Source organism: Prionailurus viverrinus, chromosome E2, assembly GCF_022837055.1.
Source record: "Prionailurus viverrinus isolate Anna chromosome E2, UM_Priviv_1.0, whole genome shotgun sequence".
Classification (NCBI taxonomy): domain Eukaryota; kingdom Metazoa; phylum Chordata; class Mammalia; order Carnivora; family Felidae; genus Prionailurus; species Prionailurus viverrinus.
In genome coordinates, this window is record NC_062575.1 from 18,571,745 (window position 1) to 18,589,126 (window position 17,382).

A 17,382-nucleotide genomic window follows, 5' to 3' on the forward strand; every position below is an offset into this window, starting at 1 on the left:
TAATTACCGGTCCCAATAAAATGTTGATCTTTGCTGTGTTTATATTCTTGGAAAATTCTGGGTACATTAAAATTGTGCCCTCCCCACACCCCGTTGTGTTTTTTAATTTTTTTTAATGTTTGTTTATTTTTGAGACAGAGAGAGACAGAGCATGAACGGGGGAGGATCACAGAGAGGGAGGCACAGAATCCGAGGCAGGCTGCAGGCTCCGGGGAGTCTGCACAGAGCCCGCCTGGGGCTCAACTCACAAACTGCGATATCATGACCCCAGCGGAAGGCGGAGGCTTAACCGCCTGAGCCACCCAGGGGCTTCCACCCCACTGTGTTAATAGGTAAAACAGAATTCATTTGAGAGTCACCCCAACAGGGACAGGCTTTCACCTACACGAATGCTGGTGGGACATTCTAAAGTCATGTTGTCTGAAAGTCATGCTACAAATCTAGGAGAGTACTTCTGAGGGCAAGACCTTTAGCTTCCCTTCAGTAAAAGTCAATAATCATCGTCACGACCACCCCCACCACCCATTTTCTGAAAGTTCTCCCAAACAGGCTGTCTTGTTTCTCCTTGAGATTCCCTGAACTAGCCTGAGTTCATCAGGTCTGATGACTGCCCTTCAGCATTTAGCTGTTGGAAGTCTTAGGAAGTGGGATGTGCTCCACTGGGAGCCCCTGCCACTGGAGAAAGAAGCTGGTCACTTAACTCCTTTCTCAGACCCCTCCTGGTCACTCTCAGGACTTTAGGCTCCAGCCCAAATCCATCAACCATCTCCTACTCTCTAAAGTGAATAGGTAACAGAACCATTTGCACGAAGTTATCTTAGGGAATTAAAGCGATACTGTTCTTAAGCATTTAGCAATGTCTCCCACAGAGGGGATAATTAAAAAATTGTACGTGTGTCTTACTCTCCATCTCTTCCTCAAATAAAATCCTGCCAAAATATCTTTAAATTGGAAAAACATTTTTGAAGGGGAAATAAATGACCTGCGAAATTACTACAACGCTCTCTTTATTGTGTTATACATCCCACGCCAGGCTTTCTCAGTAGACAATTTTTCTCCAGTTATGTGTGTATCCAAGTTCATTTCGAGGAATAAAAAATGTAAGGTCTCCCTGTACAGGCCCCCCCAAAAAAGCCTAAAACAAAACAAAAAACTTAAGGTCATTTCAAAATATTAAACATTTAGTGAGTTTGGCATAAAGATTTGTGTGGGAACGGCCCAGTCCTAAGATTTGTGGGCACTACGGTAGAAATACAAGTGGAGGCCTTCATATCATATGCTTAAGTATTTCCAAGTGTAAATCAAACGAACTGCCTGTTAAGTAAAATATCTTTTGTTCTCCTACTTTGAAAAATATACCAGGTTTCAATTGAGAATTCTCAAATTTGGCCTCAGAAATCCATATTGGATGTGGCAGTATGGCAGAAGTCAGCCTCCCACCTCTGGCCTGACCCCTTTCCTTCTCATTAGTGTCTCCATCCTGCATTCACACATGTAGATATCCCAGCCTGGATGCGCACACACCTCTAAGAAACTGCCCCTTGGCACCCCCTTAGTGTTAGGAATACACGAACAGGGTTCAGCTTCCAGAGGGAAGACCAAGCGAAGAGGCCCACGTAGCACTGGAAGCAGGCTCAGGGATGATTGGACAGGCAAGTCCAGAGTCCCAGAACTTGGAGTGAGGTCTGGAGGGAGGATTTGGGGTGGGCAATTCCCCTAGGACTGGTGTATTTCTTGTCCGTGAAGATGCGAATCATGGAGGAGGCCAGGTGGGGCCTGTAAGGATGGGACCCAGAACGGAGGCCCTACTAGCCAAGCCTAAGGGCGATACTGGTGTGGGAGTTACAAAAGATGGTAAGAGGGGTCCCCAGAGCTAATCATCCTTTATCCCCAAACCAGATATTGGCAAAGGATTTTATTATTTGGACTCTAAAAGGCTCATATACCACAAAATGGCATGTTCAGTTTTTTTAATTTTTGTTTTGTTTTGACAGAGTGTGAGCAGGGGAGGTGCAGAGAGAGGGAGGGACAGAGGATGCAGAGCAGGCTCTGCCCTGACAGCCGAGAGCCTCATAAGGGGCTTGGACTCAGGAGCAGTGAGATCACAACCTGAGCTGAAGTCGGACGCTCAACCGACTGAACCACCCAGGTGCCCCTCATGCGTATAATTTCAAAAGCAGTGTCAAGAAGATCCTATAAAAATTTTCCAGCAAAAAAATATATCCCAAGTAGAATATTTGGTGCATCCTAATACATATGATAGGATGTCAGAGGAGTGCCTAGGGCCTATAAGTTGATAACTAGGCTCTGCATCTGAAAAAAAGGAGGCGTTCTCAAGCTTCCCCTGCCCCCACAAAATCATTCAAATTGGCTTCTATTTTTTTATTTTTATTAAAAAAATTTTTTTTAACGTTTTATTTATTTTTGAGACAGAGCATGAACAGGGGAGGGTCAGAGAGAGAGGGAGACCCAGAATCGGAAGCAGGCTCCCGGCTGTGAGCCATCAGCCCAGAGCCCAACGCAGGGGTTGAACTCACAGACCAGGAGATCGTGACCTGAGCTGAAGTCAGACACTTAACCGACTGAGCCACCCAGGTGCCCCTCAAATTGGCTTTTAACTACCCTACTACTTCCTTAGAATCCGGTATTTACACTTACAGGATTTTAGTTTATAGAAATTGAACTTTGGCAGTCCCCTCCTCGCTTTGCTCTGGGCAAACACATAAGAAGAGCTGGGAGACTCTCGGGCAATCATGCTGTGAGATACCCATCACGACAAATATTCCAGAAGAGCTACATCGGAGAGGCTGCGGCTTCCCCACAATGAGCCACCCGGGGATGTTCAACACACACACAGTCTGTATTCATGAAAAACGTATTCCATTGATTTCAAGTCAACCAAGAAGGAGCCCGTTATCAGGGACTTGGGGGACAGCAGCTCAACAAGATACCCCAGCCTGCTGGGGCTGCTTGCCTCAACCCAGAGAACTAACGAGGCTAATGGCACCCTGTAGTCATCGATTGTCTGACAGTAACAATTCCCAGTAAAGACGCCAGCAAATTAAGTGTTCTTATGGGTACTTATCTTCTAAAGCCACATGTGATGACTGGAGTGGTTGCATGCCATTTTCCATAAATGACCCTTAAATTCTTACCCTACTCTTGTCAAAACTTTACTCACTGTGATAATCCTCACCACTCCCTCCACAGAGAAGGGGCCCCTGAAACTCACCTAATTTTCAATTTTTTAAAGTGATTTTATTTTTAGGGATTTTGTTTTTTAAAGATTTTAAAGTAATCTCTACACCCAACATGGGGCTCAAATTTACAGCACTGACATCAAGTCTCATGCTCCATTGACTGAGCGAGCCAGGCACCCCAATTTTCATGCAATTTTTTAAAGCTTATTTGAGAGAGGGAGAGAGGGGGAGAGGGGAGGGAGGGAGACAGAGACAGACAGACAGACAGAAGGAGGAAGGGAGAGAGGGGGGAGCATAGAGAATCTCAAGCAGGCTCTGCCCCGTCAGCACAGAGCTCCATGCGGGGCTCAAACACACTAACTGTGAGGTCATGGCCCAAGCCTGGATCTAGATCTTAACCGACTGAGACACCTGGACGACGCTTCATTTACTTAAAAAATTTTTTTTAGTGTTTACTTATTTTTGAGAGACAGACCACAAGCGCGCGGGGCGGGGGAGGGGGGTGGCGGAAGGAGAGAGGGAGGGAGGGAGAGAGAAAATCAGAAGCAGATTCCAGGCTCTGAGCTGTCAGCAGAGAGCCCGACGTCCCTTTATTTTCTTTTCTTTATTTTTGACAGAGAGAGAACGAGCATGGGAGGGGCAGAGAGAGGGAGACACTGAATTAAAAAAATTTTTTAATGTTTATTTACTTTTGAGAGAAAGAAACAGAGGTGTGAGCGGGGAAAGTGCAGAGAAAGGGAGACACAGAATCCGAAGCAGGCTCCAGGCTCTGAGCTGTCAGCACAGAGCCCAACGTGCGGCTTGAACTCACAGACCGCGAGATCATGACCTGAGCTGAAGTCGGACACTTAACTGAGTCACCCAGTCGCCCCCCTTCATTTATTTTATTTTATTTTTTTTTTTTTTTAAATTTTTTTTCAACGTTTATTTATTTTTGGGACAGAGAGAGACAGAGCATGAACGGGGGAGGGGCAGAGAGAGAGGGAGACACAGAATCGGAAACAGGCTCCAGGCTCTGAGCCATCAGCCCAGAGCCTGACGCGGGGCTCGAACTCACGGACCGTGAGATCATGACCTGGCTGAAGTCGGACGCTTAACCGACTGCGCCACCCAGGCGCCCCCCCCTTCATTTATTTTAAAGGAAGGGGTTCCTCTCTGTAGTACCACTCTTTGGCATCAATCAGATATTTATCATAGAGGAAGAACTTTTCTCTATCCTCTTAGGTTCTGAATAGAAAGGTGTGTGAATTAAACAGACAAAAGATTAGCAGAAGACAGATTTTTATTCACACCCAAGGGAGTTCATAGGAAAATGTGACTCAAGAAGTGATTACAATTTGGGGCTTATATTCCATCTTAATAGGGGAAGGGGAGAAACAGCTTACATCCCGTCTTACTAGAAAAAGGGCACTTATGGGAAAACACGTGACTTTGAGAGAAGATCAATGAGATGGGAGATATGATTTCTGTCACACTATCTGTTTAGGTGATTTCTTATCCTGAGGTGCCAATTTCTAGTCTCTGGTGGTAGGAGTCAATCCTCCCTACTTATGAAACCCCTTGGGAGATGCTTTAGACTGCCAAATCCGTTGAAGAGGCTCTGCTTTTAGGTAGATGAAGGGGAGTCTTTGGGAAAAAGCCTCTTCACAGTGCTGTATTCTGGATCCTTCATTTCTGTTTCAACGGACAGAGGCTCTTTACTGTCTTGGGTACCCTCCCCAGGACAGCTCATCACCCCTGCAAACAGATGCCATCTTCACACAACACCGCTTTCCATCGCACACTTCTCCTGCTCACAACACTTGAGTTGTGCTCTCTGACCCACTAAATCCAGTCCAAAACGCAACGGTTGGCCTTTTCTCTCCAAACACGCTGCGTCCACTTAAGTGATTCTCTCTACCCGAACTCCCTTGTTGTGCCCCTTATTCAATAATAAAAACACGAGCTCACATTTAACAGACCACTACCATGTGCCAGGCATTCCTCTAAATGCTTTATACACATCAACGCTTCCTTTGGAGGTAAGGAAATCGAGGCATCGAAAGGTGAAGTAACTTGCCTAAGCTCACAGGTGGAAAGGACAGGATCAGGATTGGAATCCAGGTTGCACGGCTCCAGGGTCTCATGTCTTCCCCACATAACTGCCTTGTCGGTACCCGTGGAACCAGCAAGAGGGAAACCGAGGCGCTGTTTTCCAGGCTCGATGTAAACCCCTTCTCTGTAGCCTTTCTCAGAAGTCACGTTACCTGACTGGTTATAGCCCTTTGCACGTGGTGGTACTTTGTAAACAGTTTAATTCTGTATAGAACCATTTTATCATTATTTGTCCTCATTGTAGTTTTTTCCCCTGACCTTTTTCTTTTGTGGCCAAATAGAAACAACGTAATGCCAAATCTGGCGTCATGATGTTTTTCTCTCATTTTCTTCTGAGGGTTTTATAGCTGTAGCCCTTATGTTTTAAAAAGTCTTTCATTTTGAATTTATTTTTTGTATATGGCATAACAGTATGACTAATTTCATTCTTTTGCATATGGACACCCAATTTTCCCAGCACCATTTGTTGAAAACACTGTCCTTTTTGGCAGAGCATAATGAAAATAGTCAATGATATTGTAATAGTGATGCAACAGGACAGATGGCAACCACACTTGGAGTGAACATAGCATAATGCATAAACTTGTCAAATCACTAAGTTGTAACACCTAAAACGAATGTAACACTGTGTTAACTATAATAAAAACATATAAAGTTTATTTTTGAGAGAGTGTGAACACAGGCGAGTGGGGGAGGAGCAGAGAGACAGGGAGAGAGAATCCCAAGCAGCCCCTCCCACCCCCCAATGAGAGGGAGACACAGTCCGAAGCAGACTCCAGGCTCTGAGCTGTCAGCACAGAGCCCTACGTGGGGCTCAAACCCACAAATCGGAGGATCATGACACAAGCTGAAACCAAGAGTCTGATAAACAAATGAGCCACCCAAGTTCCTCAATACTGTGCGCGCGTGCACACACGCGCACACACACGTAATTTTTGTGTTATCTGCCCCCCCCAAAAAAAACTGTCCTTTTTCCCAATGGTCTTAGCACTCCTGTAGAGTATCAGTTGACCATATATATGAGGGTTTGTTTCCAGCTTCCTAATTTCTCCCCAACTTTTATTTTTTTTTATTTTTTATTTTTTTTTTAAGTTTTTTTTTTTTTCAACGTTTATTTATTTTTGGACAGAGAGAGACAGAGCATGAATGGGGGAGGGGCAGAGAGAGAGGGAGACACAGAATCGGAAGCAGGCTCCAGGCTCTGAGCCATCAGCCCAGAGCCCGACGCGGGGCTCGAACTCACGGGCCGCGAGATCGTGACCTGGCTGAAGTCGGCCGCTTAACCGACTGCGCCACCCAGGCGCCCCTCTCCCCAACTTTTAATTGTGAAATACTTCAAACTCGAAGAAAAACCAAAATAGTACGTCAACACTTACATGCCCTTCACCTAGATTTAGTCATTATGAACATTTTGTCACATTTGCCTTCGTGCTACCACTCTTCACACTTTTTTGTTGAATCATTCTTAATTTCCAGATGTAACACTTCATCCCTAAATTCATCATCATTTATCTCCTAATAAGGTTCTCTTAGCGAACTATGCCCCCAAGAAAACTAATGTTTAGGGGCATATGTGTGGCTCAGTCGGTTAAGTATCTGAATCTTGATTTTTGGCTCAGATCACGATCTTATGGTTCACGAGTTCAAGCCCCTCCTATGCTCCGGGCTGACAATGCAGAACCTGCTTAGGAGTCTCTCTCTCTGCCCCTCCCCCACTCATGCTTTCTCTCTCAAAATAAACTTAAAATTTAAAAAAAAAAAAAGGTTTATGGGGTGCCTGGGTGGCTTGGTGGGTTAAGCGTCTGACTTCAACTCCGGTCATGATCTCACAATCTGTGAGTTCGAGCCCCCCGTCAGGTTCTGTGCTGACAGCTCAGAGCCTGGATCCTGCTTCAGATTCTGTGTCTCCCTCTCTCTCTGCTCCTTCCCCCACTTACACTCTCACTCTGTCGTAAACAAACATTAAAATAAAAGTTTATTCAGGAATATAATCTACTCTACTTATTACAATTTGCCCAATTTCAAAAAAAAAAAAAAGTATTTTATGAAAATTTTTCACTCCAGGACCCAACCAACCAAGGTTTCAATATTGGAGTCTCTCAAATCACACACAGAATTACCGTATGACCCAGCAATGCTCCTCTCAGGTTAATAACCAGAATTGAAAACAGTTTTTGTAAGCAAGCGTTCACTGCAGCATCATTCACAGTAGCCACAAGGTGGAAACAACCCAAGATAAATGGATATATAACAACATGTGGTATAAATGCGCATGATGGAGTATTGCTCAGCTGTAGAAGGAATGAAGTGTTGATACAAGCTGCAGTGTGGACAACCCCTGAACACATTAGGCTACATGACATCACCAAGTTTAAAAGGACATAAATTACATGACACCACTTACATGAAATACTTAGAATAAATTCATAAAACAAGGTAGAATGGAGGTAACTGGGGCTGAGAAAGGGGAGAACGGGGAGTTACTTATTGCCTATGGTTATAGAACTTGTTTGGGATGACGAAAAGGTTCTGGAAATAGAGATGAGGGTTATACATGCACTTAGTATCACTGAATTGCACGCTCAAAATCCACACACATTCAGTAGAAACCATACTTTCAATTTTGATCTTTTCCTGGGCTAGTGATACGTGGTCGGACTTTCTCGTGATGCTGGGCAGTGAGTGGCAGCCACGGCTTGTCAGTTCTGTGATCAGGAAGGTAAGCAACAGACACGCTTAACCATTCCATTTCTCACTGTCCATATTCAATAAATGACACGAGCTCTTCAGCACTTTATTATTATAAAATAGGTTTTCTGGGGGCACCTGGGTGGCTCAGTCAGTTAAGCATCTGACTTTGGCTCAGGTCATGATCTCACGGTTCATGAGTTCGGGGCCCCACGTCAGGCTCTGTGCTGACAGCTCAGAGCCTGGAACCTGCTTCGGATTCTTTGTCTCCCTCTCTCCCCGCCCTTCCCTGCTCACGCGCTCTCTCTCTCAAAAATAAACAAACTTTCAAAAAATAAATAAAAAAGGTTAATGTGAGGGACACTTGTGCGGCTCAGTTGGTTAAGCATACACTCTTGATTGATTTCAGCTTAGGTCATGGTCTCATGGTTCATGGGATCAAGCCCCTTATAGGGCTCTGTGCTGACAATGTGGAGCCTGCTTGGGATTCTCTCTCTCTCTCTCTCTCTCTCTCTCTCTCTCTGCCCCTCCCTCACTCATGATGTACTTTCAAAATAAATATTAATTTTTTTTTACACTTATTTATTTTTTGAGAGACATAGAGAGACAGAACACAAGTTGGGGAGGGGCAGAGAGAGAAGGAGACACAGAATCCGAAGCAGGCTCCAGGCTCTGAGCACAGAGCCTGACGCGGGGCTCGAACTCACAAACCATGAGATCATGACTTGAGCCGAAGTCAGACGCTTAGCCCACGGAGTCACCCAGGCGCCCCTCTCTCAAAATAAATATTAAAAAAATAAATAAAACAGGTTTTGTGTGAGATGATTTTACTAAACTATAGGCTAATGTTAAGTATTCTGAGCACATTTAAAGTGGGTTACGATCTCATGTCTGGTGCCTTAGGCAAATTAAATGCACTTTTGACATATTCTCAACTTATGATGGTTTATTGGGATATAACCACATAAGTCAAGATCTGTATATTTATTTGACCACCACTTAAAAAAATTTATATATCTATCTCAAGTCCTACACTCCAGCAGAGGAAAGTGACAGAACTGTAAGAGGGTTTCTCAACAGCAGCACTACTGACATTTTGAACCTGATGATTCTTTGTTGCACATGGCTGTCCTGTGCATTGCCGGATGGTCAGCAGCATCCTTGGCCTTGACTTGATGTCATCACAATCAAAGTATCTCCAGAAATTGCACAAAGTCCTCCGGGAGAGGGAGCCATACTCTCCCCCAGTGGTGAACCACTGGACTACACAAACCTTTTGCTGACTGACTGAATTTGTCTGAAGCTCTACTAGGTCCCTCAGCAATGTGCACAGTAGTTTTTCCATTAAGAAGAGAATGTTAATGGCTCCTCCACATACCATATGGATAGTTTTCAAGTAAAGTGAATTTGTAAATGCAGTTTCCCACACTCTGCCCGCAATAGAAGGACACAAAGTTCTGGAGGAGTCATTTCAACATGAAGCTTCCTTCTCCATGTTTTGAGTAAGCCCAAGTATCACTGGTCTTGCATGGAATTGTGGCTAACCAAATAAAACATGTGTCTGACAATGTTTAACAAAATTCTTTAATAAAATTTATAAAAATGAATATTTAAGAATTCTCTCCGCTTGAATTGTTTTCCTTTTCCACTCCCAAAGAAAATACAAAATTATCAACACCCACACACATATATACTCAAAACTATAGTGACATTCTCTATACAGGACTACATTCGAGTTTAAATTGTTGAAAAATCAAGACAATTCCAAGATGTGATTGCAGGGATGATTTTCTTTTTCTTCAAAAAACACCTGACAGACAGTAAAGCAACTTAGATAAGATTATTTTCCATGGTTGTCAAAAGGTTCTTGAAGTTCACATTTCAACTAAAAGAAGATCCAAATCAGAGTTCTCCCCACACTCCCCTTACTGACACATTTTAGGGCCATATTTTCTTCCTGCTCCTAAGGAAAATAAATTGGATTTCCTGATATTGTTTTCTATGCATGCTTGGAATTTGGGGCAGATGTTTCCAGATCAGCCAGCATATCCTGTGGACATCAACAACAGCAGGCACTTGGGGGGTTCTGGGCTGTCAGGAAGAAACTCTGGTAGCAGGATCCTGATTGGAGTCACATGTTAAGATTCTTCCATTCTTTTTCAGGACTAGAGGCAGAGCCACCTCAACCATCCTCAGCCTCAGTTTCCTAAATTGCCAGGCTCAACAACTTGTCTCCTGCCACCTTCAAACCCATTTTTCATGTTGCTCTCCGCTGGGACAAACACCTTTTGTCTTTGGCTGCAGCACTTGAGGCACTACCGTAAGTGTTGGAACAGATCACTCTCTTGTTTGAGTGTTAGATGAACATTAGATGTGGAGTGGCACCTGAAAACTCACCACCCTTTCTGGTCAAGGCTTCCTGTTTAGAACCAGATCACCCCAGTAATGACATACACATAACAAACATTCTTATGCACAACAAGTAAGTGGATGGATACCTATTCAAGTTATATACTCAGAAGATTAAAGGTCTTAAGAGTAAATAATACCCAGTCACACTATGGCCAGACTAAGACCACACTTATCCTGAAAGGGCCCCCAAATTTCTGCATCAGAGAACCCCTGTCTGGGGCAATGTAGGTTCAGGAGTAACAGTGGATAGTAGAACAAGGGGCACTGTGCAGTGATAGGAGGAAAAAAGTACACAAATTAAAAATAATTACACACACACACACACACACACACACACATACATACATACATGCACAAAATAATAGGGCAGTTGACCCCTCCCTTCCCTTAAAAAATGAGACGAAAACCCTTAAGGAAATCTGCAAGTTGCTAGCAGAACCTTTTGAGGCTGAAGCTATTGTTCTGAAGTATTAACATATGGGGGTCTTTGGGACAGCATCACCACTTAAAGAGTGAGGAAAGAAAAAAAGATTCAAAAATTAGGGCGAAATCATTCGAACACACACAGATTAGATCTATAAAGTGGAAATCCCAACTATCCTACCTAACTGCCATCACTGAGCAGACTCTCTTCTCCAGAAAGTCATCTCAAGTGAAGGGAGCTGAGAAACCATGAGCCCAGCATTTTCTATCACACGATGTAGGGGCCCATCTCCTTCCCCATTTGTCTCGAGTCCCCTAGTCATCCTCACCACCTCCGTACATGTCTGCCAGCTTCTTGAAGCGATTGCCCCATTCATTCAGGTAGTCATAGTCCTGATCTCGGTCTGATTCCGAGGAGTTTAAGGAGCTCAGACTAGCAGCTTCAGAACCGCTTCCTTCATAGTCAAACACAAGCAGAGAGTCGTAAGGAGGAGCAGTGGGGTCACTGTCTGCTGCCTTCAGGTTCTAAAGAAGAAGGAAGACGATAGGATCTTTCAATGCAAGGAATCGCAAACCGGTCATCTGAGGCAAGATGCCTCCTCCAGGTGCCTCGAGCAACAAGTCACATATGACCATGCAACCATCCTGTGACACCAATAAGGTAAATTTATACAAACAGTCAAGGAAGACAAATCTAATATATATTTCATGAAAAGAGAACATTACAGGTAAATTGCAGAATCTTTTCCTCTCTACTAATGATAAGTTATGTGTAGGCAGGAGACAAACAAGCCCGTCAGGATGGACAGAGGCTGAAAACAGTCATATTATAACATATAGAATAAACTCCCTACTTGGCAGTAACAGTTTGCTTGAATGAAAATTTTTGGCTTCTACCCTACCCTTCCTACTTCTTCTTGACTGGAATACACAGACCCAAGGCCTGGAAGTGTGGCAGCCATCTTGTGCTCATGAGGTAACAAGCACAAAAACAAGGTACCCTCTGTTATATGTGTTTAAGCTCCTGGAATTTAAAGCTGAATGCATTTCTGACATATACAAAGGGATGCTATTTTTCTGGCCCTTAGGTAGACTTATGATACACATTTAATATCACATCCCAACCAGGAATGGGATGCAGGGGCAAAAAGACTCATTAGTGAAACCAAACTGGATCTACTTTGAATTCCTTTAGCTTCATGTCTACTTTTACTAAATCCTTTCAAGTCATTCTTGGTTTTGCCATATGGACTTTGCAAATTCGCTAGGAACGATTTGAAGTGCTCTAAGTTCTGAAATTCAGATGAGACACAAATAAAAAATAGCAATCAGGGATCAGACAAGGAGAAAAACATAAAGCAAAGTATCTAAAGACTTTTTCCTGACTTTCAACACAACTGTTCCTGAGTTTAGAGATGAATGGCACCATGCCTTTTGATTTTGCTAACTTACTTCATCAATAAAGTTTCCAATTTCATCAGGATTGGCAGGGCGGGGCCGGTACTGGGGCATGCTCAGGAGGGTTGGTGCCACATCATTGCGAGTCACTTCAGGCCGAGCATCCAGGCCCCTGTGCAACTGGCTCAAGTCAAAGTCCTTTGGAGAAAAAGGTAAAAATAGACCCCAGAGTAAAAAGAAACAGTCACAAATAAGGGGATATATTTGGATTATAGATTCTGGAATCAGAAAATACCCCGTCAACTGCATAATAGTTGCAAGCATTTGCCGGTGTAAACTAAAATGACAATTTTCAACCTAAGAGTTTTCACAATAGCCTAGAAGGAAAGACATCAGGGGTGCCTGGGTGGCTCAGTTGGTTGAGCGTCCGACTTCAGCTCAGGTCATGATCTCAATGGTTTGTGAGTTCAAGTCTCACATCAGGCTCTGTGCTGACAGCTCAGAGCCTGGAACCTGCTTCGAATTCTGTGCCTCCCTCTCTCTCTGCTCCTACCCCACTCACACTCTGTCTCTTTCTCAAAAATAAACATAAAAAAAAAAAAAAAAAAAAAAAAAAAGGAAAGACATCAAATGATCATGAGGAGCACCTGTGGTAAGGATGTAGGCTGTTATACCTTATTAACTAAGTCCTAGCCGATCCACAGATTCTTGTGAGCCTAGCTGCCATATACTCAATACCTGTGTCCTTCACAAAATTCACACATTGAAACCTAATGCTCAAGGTGGTGGTATTTGAAGGTGGGACTTTTGGGAAGTGATTATGTCAGGAGGGTAGATGGAGCTGTCGGGAAGAGGACTGGTGCCCTAATAAGACACCCTGGAGATTCCTTTCTGCCGTGCGAGTACATTATGGCTGATTATGAAGGAGGAAGCAAGCCACCACCAAACACCACATCTGCTGGTGCCTTGATTTTAAACAACCCAGCCTCCAGAACTGTGAGAGATGAATTTCTGTGGTTTTTAAGCAATGTCTATGGTATCCTGTTATAGAAGTCCACACAGACTAAGACAGTAGCTGAGACCAGCAGGTGTCCCACAAATGCCTGAAGGACATTTCTCTGTACCCCTTAATATGTTGTGCAAAACAGGCATTGAAATTCTAATCAATGGCTATTCTTCCAGACCACATCGCTCAGCAAATGTGCTCATGCATGGCGGGAGTCAAAAGCAGAACTCCGAGATGGGGCCCAAGGTTCCCTTTCTAGATAGAATACACTTTCAAAAACTCTCCAGAAAGGTGCCCGGCTGGCTCAGTCAGTAGAGCATGCGACTCTTGATCTCGGGTCCCTGAGTTTGAGCTTCACGTTGGGCATTAAGGTTACTTTAAAAAACAAAAACAAAACAAAACAAAAAAACTCCGGGGCAAGGTAAGATCATCTCGAAAATCAGGGAAAATAAAGAAGGCCTGAAGATTTAACATCTACAAAAAGAAAAGCAAAAGTTTAGCATACCTATAAACTCAAGGGACAAAATATCACAACAGATTAAGTGCTTTATGTCTAAATAATTTGAAGTTCATGTCCTGAGAACAGCCATGAGGAGAACAGGCTTGAGTCAGACTACTTGGTTTGACTGCTTCCTACCTGTGTGACTTTGGGCAAGTTATTTAACTGCCCCTTTGCATCTGTCCGTTCATCTGGGCGCTGAACAGAACAACGGTATTTTAAATGCCTACCTTCTCCTAATCATTGCTTCTTCCAAACAGAGATCACCACATAGCTTTTTGCCACAGTTTTAAAAAGGTACCTGATCCTCTTCTCCACCTCCTTCTTCATCATAGTAATAAACATTGTCCCTGGTGTCATCTTCTGGGGGTAGTAAGGGCTCTTTGACCACCCCTCTCCTCCGAACAAACAGCAAAAGCAGCAGAATCAGGACTGGTGTGGGGAAGAGAGAACAAGGAGAGCCACAGGTCAGGAAGGCCATAAAAAGCAGCTGTCACACAGCACCACTGCCTCGCCTTCCAGACAGATGGCTGTCAGACAACCCACATGGCGATGCTCACATACCTGAAGTTAACATATACAGTATAACATAGTGGACAATTACATGGGAATTCACGTGTGTCTTCAACTGGACTGTTTATCGTTTTTAATGTTTATTTAATTTTGGGAGAGACAGAGCATGAGTGGGGGAGGGGCAGAAAGAGAAGGAGACACAGAATCCAAAGCAGGCCCCAGGCTCTGAGTTGTCAGCACAGAGCTAGACTCAGGGCTCAAACTCACAAACTGGGAGATCATGACCCGAGACGAAATAGGATGCTTAACTGACTGAGCCACCCAGGCGCCCCTAACTGGACTTATTAAACCAGTCAGTCATTTCTCAGAATCTGAGTTAAAATGCTCCAGGCAGAGGAAATGGTGGTAAGGACAAAGGACCTGAGGCAGGAGCATGATTGGCATGATTAAGAAAAGTGAAGTCAGCATGGCCACAGCAGGGTGAGTGAGGGGGAAAGAAGCAAACAGAGGGGTGGCAGGGATATGTCAACTACTAGAAGGACTTTGGCTTTGATTCTGAGTTGGTACCATTAGAGGTTTGTGAACAGGGCTGAGTCACCCTAAATGTGATTGACAGGTGCACATTATTTTTAATCAGTTCAGAGGAATGGGACACAGACCATATAATCGCCTGGTATATTCCCTTATCTTAAGATAAAAATCATGTGGGCAAGCTCTACGATCTGTTTAATTTCCAAAGTTTTCATCTGATCATGGGATGTTTCTAGGGTATATATGATTAACAGCTGTTAAAAACTTTTAAACTACTTATTGTGAATGAAAAAATTATGATTCAATGTGTTTTCTTCACAGATGCTTGTGCCCAAGTACCTCTAAAGGACACCCTACAGGGGGAGGGAGGAGGGAAAGGACATCCTACTGAAACAGTATTATTGGACTGAAACAGGAGGTTGCATAGACTTGGGGAAAAGATTTCTTAGAAGTACCCAAACTCCCTATTGTTTCTGAAATCAGCAAGTTTCCAAGACTTTATTCAGATAAGCAAACTTCCTTGATCACAATCCATAAACAGGAACAGTGAGCACTTGCTGGGTCGGCCTAGACCTGCCTTGGCACCGAGGACACGGCCCTGAAGACCATATAAGATGCCAACAGTCACCATCCACGTGGAGCGTAGAGCAAGTAAAAGCAAGGAGCAGGTTATCATCTCCAAGAAGATGTTACTGATCAAACGTTACTCAAATGTTATACCTTTAGAAAAGTAACTACATATTTTTACTGCTTCAGGAAGTACCACCCCATACACTGTACCAAAACCTCAGTAATCCCAGTGGGATGCTCAAAAAGCCTGGCACAAAGCAAGCAATCAAATATTGAGGGATTACATGAACATCCACATGTCCCGGCATCTTTGTAGAATCACCTTTAGAAGGCTAAGTTCTATGTTTGCCCACAAGGAACAAGAAGCTAGAAGTGTGGATCTTGGCATTGCTTCTGCTTTCAATGTTGTTCCACCTTTAAGCTTTCTGCCATGTTGTCCTTGGCCTCTGTGTCTAATAAAATATACCCCAAACAAATTGAGGTAAGGCTATTACTAAAAAAATCGGTATTTTAAGGGTAAACTGCAGTCTTGAACATTTTCCTCAGAATGAAAGTACTAGTTTGTAACTGCTGTCCCCAGAGCAGACTGGCCCGTTCAAATGTAATTGGAATGGGAACGAAGTGGGCAGGCAGGGCTTGTACTGTCACGCCTGTGCTGATGACACAGGAAGGTGAATTAACCTCACCCCACGGTGGCAATAAAGCCATGTGAATTCTGAGGAACACAAGTCCAGAAAGCTCACTGAATTCTAAACAACACTCTCCTTCCTTCTGAGTTTTGAGACGACACAAGCAGCAAAGGGCAGGAGCAAATGAATCTGTTGGAGCAGCAAGCGGCAGGGCAAAGAACACCTGTGCTGAGTCGAACTCGAAACCCCAGAGGTGGCCCCACTGCTCCCTCTAAGAACTTCCTTCTACTCCAGCCACGTTGGTCTCCTCCCTGCCTCCCCTTCCTCTCTGTGCCTTCACTAGTGTGGGAACCGTCACGAATGCCACCAGTCCCCGTTCCAACAATCCTACATCTTCCACCAAACCTTCCTTGAGGCTCCCTCAAGAGGCCCCCTCTTCTGAATGCAAAGGCATTCATGACCTGGACCGCCCTTTTCAGCCCCTAATTATACACGGTCTTTCCCCCACTCTGTCCTGATAGTCATTGATACTCACTATTCACCCTACACTCCACCCCCACTCTCTGCCAAGTGTTAAATGGGCACATGGCCACTCAGTTAGGGTGGGACATTCTAGGTGTGGCTGTGTTTGAGCCATTGGAATGGGAGTGAAGGTGCACTTTCCAGATACGTGCCTTCCACTTCCTCTCTCATCCCTTCTCCAGGACGGAAGGTGGGGGTGGTGAGCTGGTAGCTCCGACCATGCTGATGAGAATAGTACCCTAAAGACTTGCTGCTCCAGGTTGCTCCAAGAACCTCCAACATTTGCACCCCCTGGGAGCTGGTGACAAAGGTGGAATGTGAGGTCCCACCCCAGATCAGATTTCTCATGCAGGCGATTTGTATGCACTGCCCTGAAGGATTCAAAGAACAACAAAATAGACGGACTGGGCTCCTGTTGATTTAATGGAACAATGCTCCCTTCCAGTCCTGGCGAACTCAACTTTAAAATGCTCAGTAACAGATAAACCTCCCCCAGTTTAGAAGCCAAAGACTGAAACGCTTGCCAGGCATACTTACTTAGTAAGGCGAGGATTCCTCCGAGAATGCCCAGAATGGCAGGAACTTGCAACCCCGCTTCAGCGTAAGGCATGGTCCTCTTGCAGTTGTTGACGACCCCTTCGCAGTCACAAACGTACACATCTAGGGTGGTCACCTGGTCCTTGTTCTGGTTATCCACGAGTTTGAGATTTATCTTGTAGTCGCCCAACTCTAAGGTTTTCTTTGGCTTCAAAATTAGAGATTCACGGGCTGGAGGAAGCAACAAAAATAAATGATGGGACCAGGAGAAAAAGAACAAACAAACAAAACAACCTCATTCTAGAATTATTAGGGTAAAGAAAATGGAGCTGCTTGGGTGGAAGATCATTGTGCAGTATG

At 44.2% G+C, this 17,382-nt stretch overlaps 1 protein-coding gene across 1 annotated transcript in view; it reads right to left on the minus strand.

Moving 5' to 3' along the window:
* Positions 1 to 9,552: 9,552 nt before the first annotated feature.
* Positions 9,553 to 17,382, minus strand: part of CDH1 (cadherin 1) — an 82,414-nt gene continuing 74,584 nt past the window's right edge. The window contains exons 13-16 of the mRNA XM_047836425.1: positions 17,023 to 17,253; positions 14,022 to 14,152; positions 12,270 to 12,413; positions 9,553 to 11,342 (exon numbers count right to left, since the gene is read on the minus strand). Coding sequence (XP_047692381.1) covers positions 11,133 to 11,342; positions 12,270 to 12,413; positions 14,022 to 14,152; positions 17,023 to 17,253 — 716 coding nt within the window. The 3' untranslated portion in view covers positions 9,553 to 11,132. The remainder of the gene's footprint in view (positions 11,343 to 12,269; positions 12,414 to 14,021; positions 14,153 to 17,022; positions 17,254 to 17,382) is intronic.